General features: G+C 39.0%; 1 protein-coding gene and 1 pseudogene across 1 annotated transcript; both read left to right on the forward strand.

Moving 5' to 3' along the window:
* Positions 1-2,101: 2,101 nt before the first annotated feature.
* Positions 2,102-2,571, forward strand: LOC148779044 (uncharacterized; annotated as a pseudogene).
* Positions 2,572-2,789: 218 nt separating this feature from the next.
* LOC148779045 (xylan glycosyltransferase MUCI21-like) lies at positions 2,790-12,504 on the forward strand. The gene is made up of 4 exons (XM_088855376.1): positions 2,790-2,841; positions 3,158-3,329; positions 11,992-12,143; positions 12,236-12,504. The coding sequence occupies exons 1-4, from the start codon at positions 2,790-2,792 to the stop codon at positions 12,502-12,504; spliced, it is 645 nt and encodes a 214-aa protein (XP_088711502.1).
* The last annotated feature ends 974 nt before the right edge of the window (positions 12,505-13,478 follow it).

Genomic DNA, 13,478 nt, shown 5'->3' on the forward strand with positions numbered 1-13,478 from the left:
AGGGATAGACAAAATGGAACTTTGTCATTATCTCGTTACATAGAAAGGGTGCTTGAAAATTTTGGTATGAAATATTTAAAGCCGGTAAAGACACCCCAAGCACCTCACTTCAAATCGTCTTCAATACAAAGTTCGAAAACGGAAAAAGAAAGAAGAAGCATGGCTAAGGTTCCTTATGCAAATGCGATTAGAAGTTTAATGTTTGCCATAGTATGTACAAGACTGGATATCGCGCATGCTGTTGGTGTTCAAAGTTGGTTTATAGAAAATCCCGAAAAGGTTCATTGGGAAGCAACAAAATGGGTGATTCGGTACTTAAGAGGTACAACTATTTATGTAATCACATTTGGCAATGGCTCAATTCTAGTACAATATTTTGTGGATGCAAATTTTACAGGTGATCTTGATAGAGGTAGGTCGACTACCGCATTTGTTTTTTGACTTATAAATGGACCGATTAGTTGGATGTCAAGACTCCAAGACACGGTAGCATTGTCAACTACCGAAGCCGAGTACATGGAGGCAACAGAAGCATCAAAAGAAGTAGTGTGGCTTCAAGGGTTGATATGTGAGATGGACATTATGTGCAAGCCTATGGAACTCTTTTGTGACAATATGAGTGCTATCCATTAAGACGAAGACAACCTTGCAGATATGCTTACGAAGCCCATCAAAGTAGAGAAGTTAGACTATGAAGTCTAACTTCTCTAGGTTTCAAGAAAGAAAGGAAGTGATGGATTGGCAAAGCAAGGGTGTGATTTTACATCAAGGTGGAGATTGTTAGGGCGTGATGCGAAATCACCACCCCATGTGGTATTTATCCTCTTCTTTTGAGCATTTTTGTCATTTTGAATGGAGGCCCTTAAAAAGGGGTTATATATAGAGAGAGAGACGTGTGGATGGGCGTGAGATAGAAAAAAGTGCGCGGGCGAGAGAAAAAGGGAGAGAAAAAGGGGGAAAACAGTGAGGAAAGGTTTGGGGAGAAAATTTAGGGGTTTTTTATATAAGACCCTAGCGCCACCATTTGGGCTCATCTTGAGCGTTGTTTTCGGCATTTCTTCGCGGCTATGGTGAATTGAAGAAAGGAGTCGGCAGTAGGTGGTTTTGTGGTAGGAAGTTCTTTGTTTGAGCATTCATTGAGGTTGTATGAGGTAACTCTATATAACCCCTATCTTGTAAGTTTTCATCTTGATAGTAAATACACTTTTACCGTCTTGCCCATGGACGTAGCCCATTTTGGGTGAACCACGTATATGCGCGTGTTCCTCTCTACTTTCATTTGTGTTGTGCTTTGAAGATTTCCAATATTCCTTGTTTTATTATTTTTATATTTTTTTCAATTATATTGCACTTGTTATTGCATGTTGGGTATGTTATTTGAGTGTTGAAATCATTATGGTCGAGTGCTCACTACAACTAGTTGAATTTGAGATATCCCAATTTACTCAAAAGATGTGATTGGATTATTCGGCAGTAGGTCTCCAGTACTGTGTAAAGTGCGGTTTGGCAGTAGGGCTCTAGCACTAAGTAAAGTGCGGTCAAGCAATTGAAAAGGGCGGTTCGGCAGTTGCAAATGGCTATTCGACAGTAGATGTTACTAGATTCCAAGCCTCCGGCACTATGTAAAGGGCGGTCCGACAATACTCAATTTTGGCCTGGTAGTTGTCTTAGGGTAGTCCAGCACTTATGCGCTCCGGCAATGTGCAACTGGTTCCAAAAGTCAACATCAAATCTGGCCAAAATAATTCTTGTGTACGGGAAGGGCATTTTAGTCTAAAAAAGATGAACTTTTTCCCTTGGGTGGGTATTTGTATAGAAAGTTTGTTAAAAGTGAGAGAAAGTTAGGTTGGGAGTAAGTTACATAGAAAGTGTGATCTTGGAGTTTTTTTTATAATTTTCCCTATTGCAAATCTAGTTGACTATTTCATTTGAGGGGGTAAATACAAAAAAAAAAAGAAGTTGAGTTGAGGTTTAGGATGTGAGAGAAGAAATTTTTTTTGGGGGGGGGGAGGATGACTAGAAATTTCCTTATGTTTTATGGCTTATTTTGGATGACTACTTTAGAATTTTTTTGTGACACTAGAAACCTACAACGGCAATTATGGGCGATGCTTTGCGCCAGACTTTCATGCCAAAGCACGAGTATGAAAGCCTCAGAGAATAAGAGAAAGCATGGCTTGATCACAAAGACCTGTGGTCATGGTAATGGTGAGGATTGTGGCTTTGTGTTGTGGTCTCTTCATTTATTAGCCTGAACATTGTTTTTCCAGCAAATGGCGAGAGGACTTTTTGCCATAATCGTAGGTTTCAGGAGCTTCCTCTTATGCAAGAAAAGGGGACTCAGGTCTCTGATCTATTTCCTGGAGCTTATTATTTGACAAAGGAGGAGGCAGCTCAGTTTTATTGGATAGTGGTGTTTATACCCTCCTCCTTTTTAGTACCAGTTTTATTGGATAGTGGCATTTGCAGGGGGACATGGCTATGGCCTCCTCCAAAGAGATAAAAGGGCTTCATGGAGGTGAGAGGTTACCGAGAGGAGAGAAAGAGATGTTTGGAGAAATAAGGGAGGAGAGAGAGAGAGTGAGACACAAGAAGAGAGAAAGAGAAGTTTGGTTTAGAAAGAACATGTCTTTTTCATATTTGTTTAGGTTAAAAAATAGATTTAAAGTGGCCATGGGTTGGAAGATATCTTTTTAAACCTTGGGTTTATAACCTAAAAATAAAAGATTGAGAGTTATTTTCCCTTTTTATTGTGTTTGGAGATTCTATCTTTAAAGAGGACCTTGACAATGGCTTTGCAACTACAAGAACCGGTCTCAACACGCTCCTCGATCAAGGATGGTAAATCCCTGCAACCCACTGCTCTCTCTCTGATTTTTTATCAAGAATACTTCAATCAATTAATTCACTCTTTCTCTACTTTTGATCAAGAATACCTCTCTCTAACATAATTCACCTCACTCTTCCTTAGTCCCTCAAACATCACACATATTTTTTTCTTGAAGCCGCTCCTATCTCTCTCTAACATTCTCTCTCTACCTTCCGCTGTCCTCTCTAATCCATTTCTTTCTTGAACCTGCTCCTATCTCTCTCTAACACACACACACTCTCTACCTTCCACTTTCCATCTCTAACCCATTTATCTCACATGAAACAGGAACTATATGTTGTGATGGGAGTAGCATTCACTCTGACATCTACTTCATGAAAGGGGACATAAGAACCAGCTCCTTCTCCTCATCAATCATCCTCTACTCTAGTAATAATAGCTCATCAATCATAGAAGAGAAGTACATAATAAGACCATACAAAAGAAAATGGGAACCCATGTTATGAAAACAATCAACGAATCTCTCATCAAAACCGGAGAAAGAAGCACCGAATCTTCAAAGCGTTCTCGTGAGATCGAGCACAAAGTTCCTCTCATTGTTTTCTAAACAATTGGTTACACAGGCAATGTTTACCATGAATTCAATGATGGCATTCTCCCTCTTTATATCATTGCTCAAATATTCAAAGGAGAACTGGTTGTCGCCATGGTTGAGTGCCATGAGTGGTGGATTATAAAGTATGGCGATATGCTTTTGAAGCTCTCAAATTATCAGCTATTGATATCTCAGGAGAATGAAGAACTCATTTTTTTTGTAAGGCCATTGTTGGCCTCCAAATTCATGATGAGCTCACTGTAAATTCAACGTTTGTGGAGGACCATAAGAGCATTGCGATTTTCGGGCTCTTCTGGACGAAACTTATGCCCCAAGAATTCAAGACATCCAGGAAGAGGAGAGAGAGATGTTGAGAAAAGAAGAAAGAAAAAGGAGCAGGAGAGAGGACAAAGAAACTGGCAGGGGTGATGAAAGAGAAGGGGGGGAGTAAAAAGGAGAGAGACACGAGGAAGAGGAAGAAAGAAAGTGGGGTATGTTGGGTTTATGTGGCCTTTAAAGGCCTCATGAGTGTGTAAGGAAAAACATTTCTTATATTGGAATACAAACTCAGTGGGAGTGTGGTCCCGCGGAGACCATATTAAGCAAATGATGTTTGCTGATACCGGATTGTGCTTGACGATCTAGGCCAGTCGGTTGGAAAAACCAAGGTACCTGGGCATATAGAATAAATCGAGAAGGGTTATGCGTTATCTTTTGATGAGGTCGGAGCTTATGCCTAGATGAGTGAGCCGAGGGACTGTGTGACCCTTGTGTGTGATGATAGGCCTACAGATACGGGGGTCAAAACCTCATCTATGATCCATCACACGACATGCATATCGATAGATCGTTTGTAAAAGCCAGATATCCACCATTTTAGGGTGAAGCATATATATATGCGAGAGATACCCTTATGCACCATAAAGCTATGGTCGCATCAGGTCGTGGTGACCTTGACTCGTCTCTAGAGGAGGACCTGTAATCCACAGACTGGGATTGCAATCCCTTGGCTCATCGGCCAAACTTTGGTGACTCGTTAATGAGCCCCTGCTTGGAATGTGGGTCATGGGAAACACTAGGTCGGTTCGATAAAGCAAGTGTGGTTTGCAGTCTACAGTTGAAGGTGGAGGACCCTATGATTGCTGATAGAATTCTTGAACCATATGGATCCATTTCCCATCATATTAATTTAATTTTGTTCATTTTATTATTGAAATTATTTTAGATTTATTATTTGAATTTTTATGGATCCCTTAATAGTTTATTTATGATTTTTAGACATATAAAGATACAATTATTGATTTTACAAAGTTAAAAAAATTCAAATATATGTTTTAAATTTTTTTATTTAATTTTAAAATGTTTATAAAAATACATAGGGGCTCATAGTGCACATGGGCCCAGCATGTGAATATTGGGTGGGGCCCCACATGCCACATATGGGTGGCACGCCCCACCCTTGGATGCCTCCTTTTGTTACTTTGTGTTGAAGGTATTTGATTTTGGTAACTTTGTTTTGTAGCATGTGGTCAAATCTTGGAAGGGAAATATTGGCCATATTTTATTGAAAGTATATCTTGACTGGTCATATTTTTATGGTATATATGAGATGAAACATGCGATTTTATGGAATGCATGATAATTTAATAGATTTAATTTAAATATATTGATGGAAAAATAATTTAAAGAAAAAGGGATAATGGTTCATGCACTTTCCATAATGTTGATGGCCCATCTATAGAATGGATTACTTAGATCTCTCACCTTACAAGTCGCCCTGATCAACGATCCATATTCAATCTCAAGAAAAAGTCAAACTATGAGAAACCCTAATAAATCATAAACCTAACTTTGCACTATAAATAGGGGTGTACCCTCTCCTATTCTTTACACCTACTCTATCCCACAACTCTCTCTCTAACCATCTCTCTCTCTTAAGATCCATAGGGGGCACGCCCAACCCTAGGCCTCCTACTCTCTCTCTCCTAAGACCCATAAGGGCCACGCCTCAACCCTAGGCCTCCTACACTCTCTCTCCTAAGACCCATAGGGGGCACATCCCAACCCTAGGCCTCGTATTCTCTCTCTCTCTCTCTCTTGACCTAAAGATAATAAGGGTTGAAAAATTAGGGTTAAGCCTAAATTATTATGGGGTTAGGGTTTTTTAGAGATTTAAGGGTGCTTACTCAGTTTGATCGAAATTAGCTTTACCGATTTGAGATTGAAGCTAGACCATTGATCCCGCACCTTCGGATGTTGGTGATTCAGTATGAGGTGTAATAAGCCCTGTTGTGGTAATCTTCGACATCTTTTATTTCATGCAAATTTATCTTTATTCTCAAGCATAATGTTTAGTTGTATAAATGACATCAAGTGGTTGAGTTTTATTTTATTGTTAAGTTGCCTTTATTTTAAAATATTTATTGATTGTAATAAGACTATTTGTAAGTGATTTTTTTTCCAAAGCAAAAGGGGTGATTAAAAAAAAAGGAAAAAAGAAAAGAAGTTATATTCACCAGCAAAAGGTCACATAGGTATTTTTTTCATTGATATTAGAGCTAGTTTTACTTGATTTCCATTTAGAGTCTTTTCTTAGTTTTGCTTGAGAATAGAAATATATGGCTGCACGTACTTGCATCTTAGAGATTCTGAAAAGCGAAAGGTTTAATGGGACCAACTATGCTTCCTAGAAAAGAAAAATCAATTATGTGCTCCATGAAGAAAACTTGCATGAGGTACTCTATGAGGACCGACCTCGTCGTCCAATTGACAACTCATCTCAAGAAATTAAAGATGAGTACGCCAGTTGGAAGAAGAGGAACCTGAGATGCAAACACATTCTTTTATGTGTCATGACTGACTCGTATGCTTCTGAGTACGAGTTAAACTATACTGCAAGTGAGATTTTTGATAGACTTAAAAGAGAATATGCTAAACCCTCTCTCATGAAGCAAACCATGGTTATGAGGAGGTCTAATAAGTTAAATATGACAGAAGGTACCAAGTTTGCAGATCATGTGCACGTCTTCTGCGTGTTTGTCAGAGAGTTAAAAGACACATGCATGAAACCTCATGAATCTATGCAAGTGATTCATCTCATGGATTCGCTTCCTAATTCATGAGAGGCATTCATATCTTCCATCTCGACCAGAAGGAAGGCAGTAAAACTGGAGGAGCTCATCGCTACAATCAAAGCAGAAGAGGAGAGGAAAAATTCAAGGCAAGCACTGACAACAACTCCAAGGAAAGTCGTGCATATGGTAAAAACTCCATCTTCTTTTAAATTTAAGAAAGGAAATGGAAGAAATTATTTTCGGAAGAGAAGATATTCCAAAAAGAGAGATTTTGGAAATAAGGGGGCAAAAAGAGAGAGTCGAACCTGTTTTATTTGCAAGAAGGTGGACTACATAGCCAATAGTTGTCGGTTCAACAAATCTGGAGGGATCAACAAGGAATTACCATGTGTGGTCTTTGAGTCTATATTGGCTGACCTTAAAGGAGCTTCTTAGTGTCTTGATTTGAGGGCTACGACCCATGTCACAAATATCAAGGAAGGTTTTCTTTCTTTCACTCCTATGAGGCCAGGGCAGCAACATATTTATATGGGATGAAATCAGAAGACTTATGAACTTGGAATTGGAGATTTTGAGTTGAAATTGAACAGTGAGAGTACCATGATATTAAAACAACTACTTTATGCTCTTGATATGAGGAAGTACTTGGTTTCGGTTTCTAAGATGTCTATGGCTTGATTCATGACCACTTTCATTGGGGAAAGTGGTAGTCAAGATGGGGGAAAATGTGATCATGACTGAATGACTTGTAGATGGGCTATTTACTATTGAAATAAAAGAGAACGTTGCTTATGTCTCGTCCCCTAATGAATTAGATGTTACCCTATGGCATATGAGATTAGGACATATTAATATCAAATGAATGGAAAGATTAAAAAAAGACGACATTCCTCTAAATTACAAGGGAGATTTATCAAAAGTGTGCGAATCTTGTATGCAAGGAAAATTAATGAGGAAAAATACCACAAGGGCAAAAAGAGCTACTAGCGTATTGAAAATCATTCATAGTGACATATGTGGACTTATGAATGTGACCACCAAAAGTAGAGAAGGATATTTCATCACTTTTATAGATAACCACTCGCGATATGGCCATGTGTACCTTATTCATACAAAATCAGAAACCCTAAAAAAATTCAAAGAATATAAGGCCGAGGTAGAGAATCAAATCAACCTGAAAATCAAAGTCATTAGAACCGATAGAGGGGGGAATATTCGTCTGATATTTTCGAGGAACTTTGTGTTGAAAATGGAATTATCTATCAATACACCACGCCTTATACTCCCAAACAAAATGGTGTAGCTGAGAGACAAAATATGACCTTAATTGAAATGATAAGGAGTATGATGGGGCATGCAAATCTCTCCTTAGACTTTTGAGGAGAAGTCGTGTTGACGGCATGCTACATCCTTAATCGAACTCCCACAAAAGATGTCCCACTTACTCCTCACAAAATTTTCACAGGTCATACTCCCTCCCTTGATCACCTGAAAATTTGGGGTTGCTCAACCCATATCCTTATCCCACACCAAAATAGAACCAAATTACAACTTAAGACTGTTAAATTCATTTCCATTGGTTACCCATATCATGGTAAGGGGTATCGATTCTACAATCTCGAAACAGGAGCGTCATTGAGAGCCGCGATGCTCACTTCTTCAACAAAGAATTCCTTGAAGCAAGGGTGGGTAGAAAACAAGCCGACTTCCTTGAGGAGGCGAAAAACAAGGATGTAGTTCGAGAACCTGTACCTGAAACTTCAAAACAATCCCAACTTGAATTTAAACCCCTAAAGATAATAAACCGTTACCCAAACTAAGACGAAGTAACCGAGTCAGTAGACTACCTTTGTACTTGGAACAATTTGTCTACCTTGGGGAACATTTTGATAGAGTTGGGGAAGATCCAAATTTTGAGCCTAAAACCTACCATAATGCTTTCTCCTGTGTTGAAAGGGAATAGTGAGTAGAAGCCATAAAAGATGAGTATGCTTCAATTAACCAAAATCATGTGTGGGAATTAGTACCTCTACCTCGAAAACGTAAGGCCATTGGTTGTAAGTAGATTTTCATGAAAAAATTGAACTATGAAAGGAAAATAGAAAAATACAAAGCTTAGTTGGTTACAAAGGGTTTCACCTAGAAAATAGATTATGAGGAAACCCTTTCCTCTGTTGCCAAATTTCTATCCATTCGAATCGTTATAGCTATAACAGCCTATTTTAACTTTGAGGTTCATCAAATAGATGTCAAAACAACCTTTCTAAATGGGGATTTAGAAGAAGAAGTTTACATGACTCAACCTGAGGGATTTGAGGAGAAAGGGAAAGAGATCATAATATGCAAACTTAATAAATCCCTTTTTGGTCTGAAACAAGTATCGTGATAGTGGTACATAAAATTCCAATAGACCCTTGCTCTTGCAAGGTTCTCTACAAATAATAAAGATTATTGCATATATCAAAAAGTCAGTGGGAGTGATATGGTTTTATATAATTATATGTGGATAATACGCTAATTATTAGTAGCCCAATTGCCTTAATAGAGAGACGAAAAAATTCCTTGCATAATACTTTGATATGAAGGATCTTGGAAAAGCTTCATATGTATTGGGCATCAAGATAATAAAAAATAGGAGAGAGAAGATTATCCAACTTTCCCAAACAACCTACTGTAAGAGGATACTAGAAAAGTTTGATATGAGTATCTTTAAGCCCATGTCTATGCCAATTGACAAAAAGACGAAGCTTAGTAATAAAATGTGTCCTACCGAAAACATGGATATAAGAGCCATGGAGAGAGTACCATACAGGAGTGCAGTTGGGTCCTTATGTATACCATGACGGGGACAAGGCTTGACTTGTCATTCGTCATGAGTCTGGTGAGCCGTTTCCAAAGCAATCTAGGAGAGGAGTATTGGAAAACACTAAAAAGAATTCTCAGATATTTAAAGGGGACCATGAACTATGCACTCACATATAAAAGGGGAACTGAAATAGCAATAGAGGGATATTTAGATGCAAGCTATCTCGCGAATCCAGATGATGCGAAGTCTATATCTGGGTATGTGTTTATGCTTGGAGGGGGTGCGGTTTCTTAGAAGTCAAAGAAACAAGATATAGTGACATTATCCACCATGGAATCCAAGTATGTGGCATGCTGTCTAGCAGCCAATGAGTCTATGTGGATTAAGTAGTTTTTTAATCAACTTAATTTTCGTCCTGTATGTTGTGAGGCAGTACAGATTTTCTGCGACAACACGACGGCTATTTATGTCTTTAAGGAACCTTGCTTTTATAAGAATTCCAAGCATATCAAGCCATACTTCTATCATCTGAGAAATGAGGTGAGATTGAAAGAGATCGAGATCAGCTACATATCTACAGATTTGATTATTGTAGACCCTCTAACTAAGGGAGTTGTCCCTAATATTTTAGTAAGACAGGTGAGAGAGATGAAGATCAGAAAAAGTGAGGCAGAGAGAATGTAAGGTCTTCAAGGGCCAAGTGGGAGATGTAGAGTTTATGTGGCCTTTAAATGCCTTATGAGTGTGTAATGAAAATCATTTATTATAGTGGAACTTAAACTCAATGGGAGTGTGGTCCCTCGGGGACCATACTAAGCAAATGATGTTTTATGATACCAGGCTGTGCTTGACGATCTAAGCTAGTCGCTTGGAAAACCCAAGGTACCTGGGCACAAAGAATAAATCGAGAAGGGTTATGGGTTATCCCTTGATGAGGTCATAGCTTAAGCTTGGATGAGTGAGTCGAGGGACTGTGTGACCCTTGTGTGTGATGATAGGCCTATAGAGACAGGGGCCAAAGCTTCATGCATGCTCCATCACACGGCATGCATATCGATAGATTGTTTGGGAAAGCCAGCTATCCACCCTCTTAGGGTGAAGCATATGCATGTGCGAGAGATACCCTTATGCACCATAGAGTGGTGGCGCATCAGGTCGTTGTGACCTTGTCTCGTCTCTAGGGGAGGACCTGTAATCTATAGACTGGGATTGCAACCCCTTGGCTGATCAGCCAGACTTTGGTGACCCGTTAATGAGCCCCTGCTTGGACTGTGGGTCATGGAAAATGCTGGGTCGGTTTGATAAAACAAGTGTGGTTTGCAGTTCACAGTTGAAGGTGGAGTACCCTATGATCGCTGATGGAATTCTTGAACCATATGGATCCATTTTCCATCATATTAATTTAATTGTGTTCATTTTATTATTGAAATTATTTTAGATTTATTATTTGAATTTTTATGGATCTCTTAATATTTATTTATGATTTTTGGACTTATAAAAATACAGTTATTGATTTTACAAAGCTATAAAAATTCAAATATATGTTTTAAATTGTTTTATTTAATTTTGAAATATTTATAAAAATACATGGGGGCCATAGTGCACATGGGCCCACCATGTGGGTATTGGGTGGGGCCCCACATGCCACATATGGGTGGCACGCCCCACCCTTGGATGCCTCCTTTTGTTACTTTGTGTTGAAGTTATTTGATTTGGTAACTTTGTTTTGTAGCATGTGGTCAAATCTTGGAAGGGAAATATTGACCATATTTTATTGAAAGTATATATTGACTTGTCATATTTTTATTGTATATATGAGATAGAACATGCTACTTTATGGAATGCATGATAATTTAATAGATTTAATTTAAATATATTGATGGAAAAGTAGTTTAAAGAAAAGGGGATAATGGTCCATACACTTTCCATAATGTTGATGACCCATTTATGGAATGGATGGCTCAGATCTCTCACCCCACAAGTCACCCTGAGTAATGATTCATATTCAATCTCAAGAAAGATGCAAACTATGAGAAACCCTAAATCTAACTTTGCACTTTAAATAGGGGTGTACCCTCCTCTATTCTCTACACCTTCTTTATCCTACATCTCTCTCTAATCGTCTCTCTCTCCTAAGACCCATAGGGGGTATGCCCCAACCCTAGGCCTCCTACTCTCTCTCTCCTAGGACCCATAGGGGGCACACCCAACCCTAGGCCTCCTACTATCTCTCTCTCTCTCTGACTTAAAGATACTAAGGGTTGGAAAATTAGCGTTAAGCCTAAATTATTATGGGGTTAGGGTTTTGTAGATATTTAAGGGTGCTTATTCAGTTTGGCCGAAATTAGCTTTCTCGGTTCGAGATTGAAGCTAAACCGCTGATCTCGCGTCATCAAATGTTGGTGATTCGGTGTGGGGTGTAATAAGCCCGGTTGAGGTATCTTCAGCATGTTCTTTTATTTCATGCAAATTTATCTTTATTCTCAAGCATCGTGTTTAGTTGTATAAATGACATCAAGTGGTTGAGTTTTATTTTATTGTTAAGTTGTCTTTATTTTAAAATATTTATTGATTGTAATAAGACCATCTGTAAGTGATATTTTGTCAAAGCAAAAGGTGTGATTATTTAAAAAAAAAAAAAAAATTATATTCACTGGGAAAAGGTCACATAGGTCTTTTCTTTCAGGGTCTGGATTCTAGAAGCCAAGACTTGTGATATGTCTTGGAACAATTCGAGAGCGATACTGAATCAAGACGACGTAGTGAGAGAAGCTGAGAAAATCGGATTCGAGGTCAAAGTATTGGGCCCAACCCCATTAACCGAGCTTGCAAAACTTTGTGAACTCTCAATGCCGGTGTTCATGGAGCAGCCATGACCCATTTCTAGTTCATGAAACCAAGTTCAGTTTTTATTTAAATTGTTCCATTAGGGACTGATTGGGCTGCTCAAACTTACTATGGAGAACCAGCCATGAAAATGGGGCTCAAGGATTTTGGTTACAAGATATTGGCTAGAGAGATTTCCTTGTATAATGAGTATAAAAAAGAAAGTCCAGTGTTAAAAGATCCAGATAACATAACAAGTAAAGGGTGGGAGGGGACAGAGAATGTGAGGTTGGAGATGCAAAGGTTTAGAAAGAGGTTACTCAAGGCTTACACCCATGCAGTGGCAAGGAGGAAGAGGAGAGGTTCTAGATAGAAGTAAGAGAGAGAGAGAGAGAGAGAGAGAGAGAGAGGAAGGGAGGGTGGAAAATGGGTGTGAGATAAAATGATGGGGTCTGTAGATAGCATTCTTTTTGTTGATAAAATGAATATCTTTGGTTACATAGCTTTGCAAATTACAACCTTTTCTCTTTTTTTTTGAGAATTCTCTGTAACATCAGATGAGATTCACTTTTGCTTGGCAGGTCAGGTAGCTTAAGCATTGTTAAAGGCCAATTAAGCTTTTTATGGTCTTTTCCTTTATTGAGAAATCAGGTCTCGTGAAGAGGGTAGAAAAAGGTTTTTGTCATTTTTGAGGCTAACGGCCCTAAAATAAGTGTCTTCTTGTGAAAAGCCAAACCTTTAATGTGATTGATAGGGCAGAGAAGGGGTTTCACCTTCGGTCAATTCTGAGATAGACAGCCCTAAGATAAGAAGAAGGTTGACTTTGGTCTTGGAGATTACCATGGTCATGAACAATGATTTAAAAATCAATTGCCGAGTTAGTATGGAGTGTCAATGCGACCCGGGAATCAGTCATTCCGTACCGATTCTCACTTATAACAAACAATCGGGTGTGTCTAGAGGTGAACCGGCGATTTATAGCGATAACTCGGTGAATCTCTACTTGACACTTTTCGGGCATGTCAAAGGCGAATCGTAACTCGATTTTCGAGCGTGTCTGGAGGCGAACCGGCGATAACTTAGCGAGTCCGAAGCGATAACTCAGCGAGTCCCGATTTCAACCGTGGAGTTATGATTTCAACCGGTGAGGGTAAGCTGAGGCGAACCGGCGATATCGAGTCGCTATTTTAACCTGTAAGGGTAAGCTTTGGAATTTTTTAAAAAGGCAAGCCACGATTTCAACCGCGGAGTCACGATTTTAACCGGTAAGGGTAAGCTGAGGCGAACCAGCGATTTGTAGAGCTCGCGATTCGCAGCGATAACTTGGCGAGTCGCGATTTCAATCGG

Source organism: Amborella trichopoda, chromosome 13 (assembly GCF_054954075.1).
Source record: "Amborella trichopoda isolate Santa Cruz 75 chromosome 13, AtrichopodaSantaCruz75HAP2 v2.0, whole genome shotgun sequence".
Taxonomy (NCBI): Eukaryota; Viridiplantae; Streptophyta; class Magnoliopsida; order Amborellales; family Amborellaceae; genus Amborella; species Amborella trichopoda.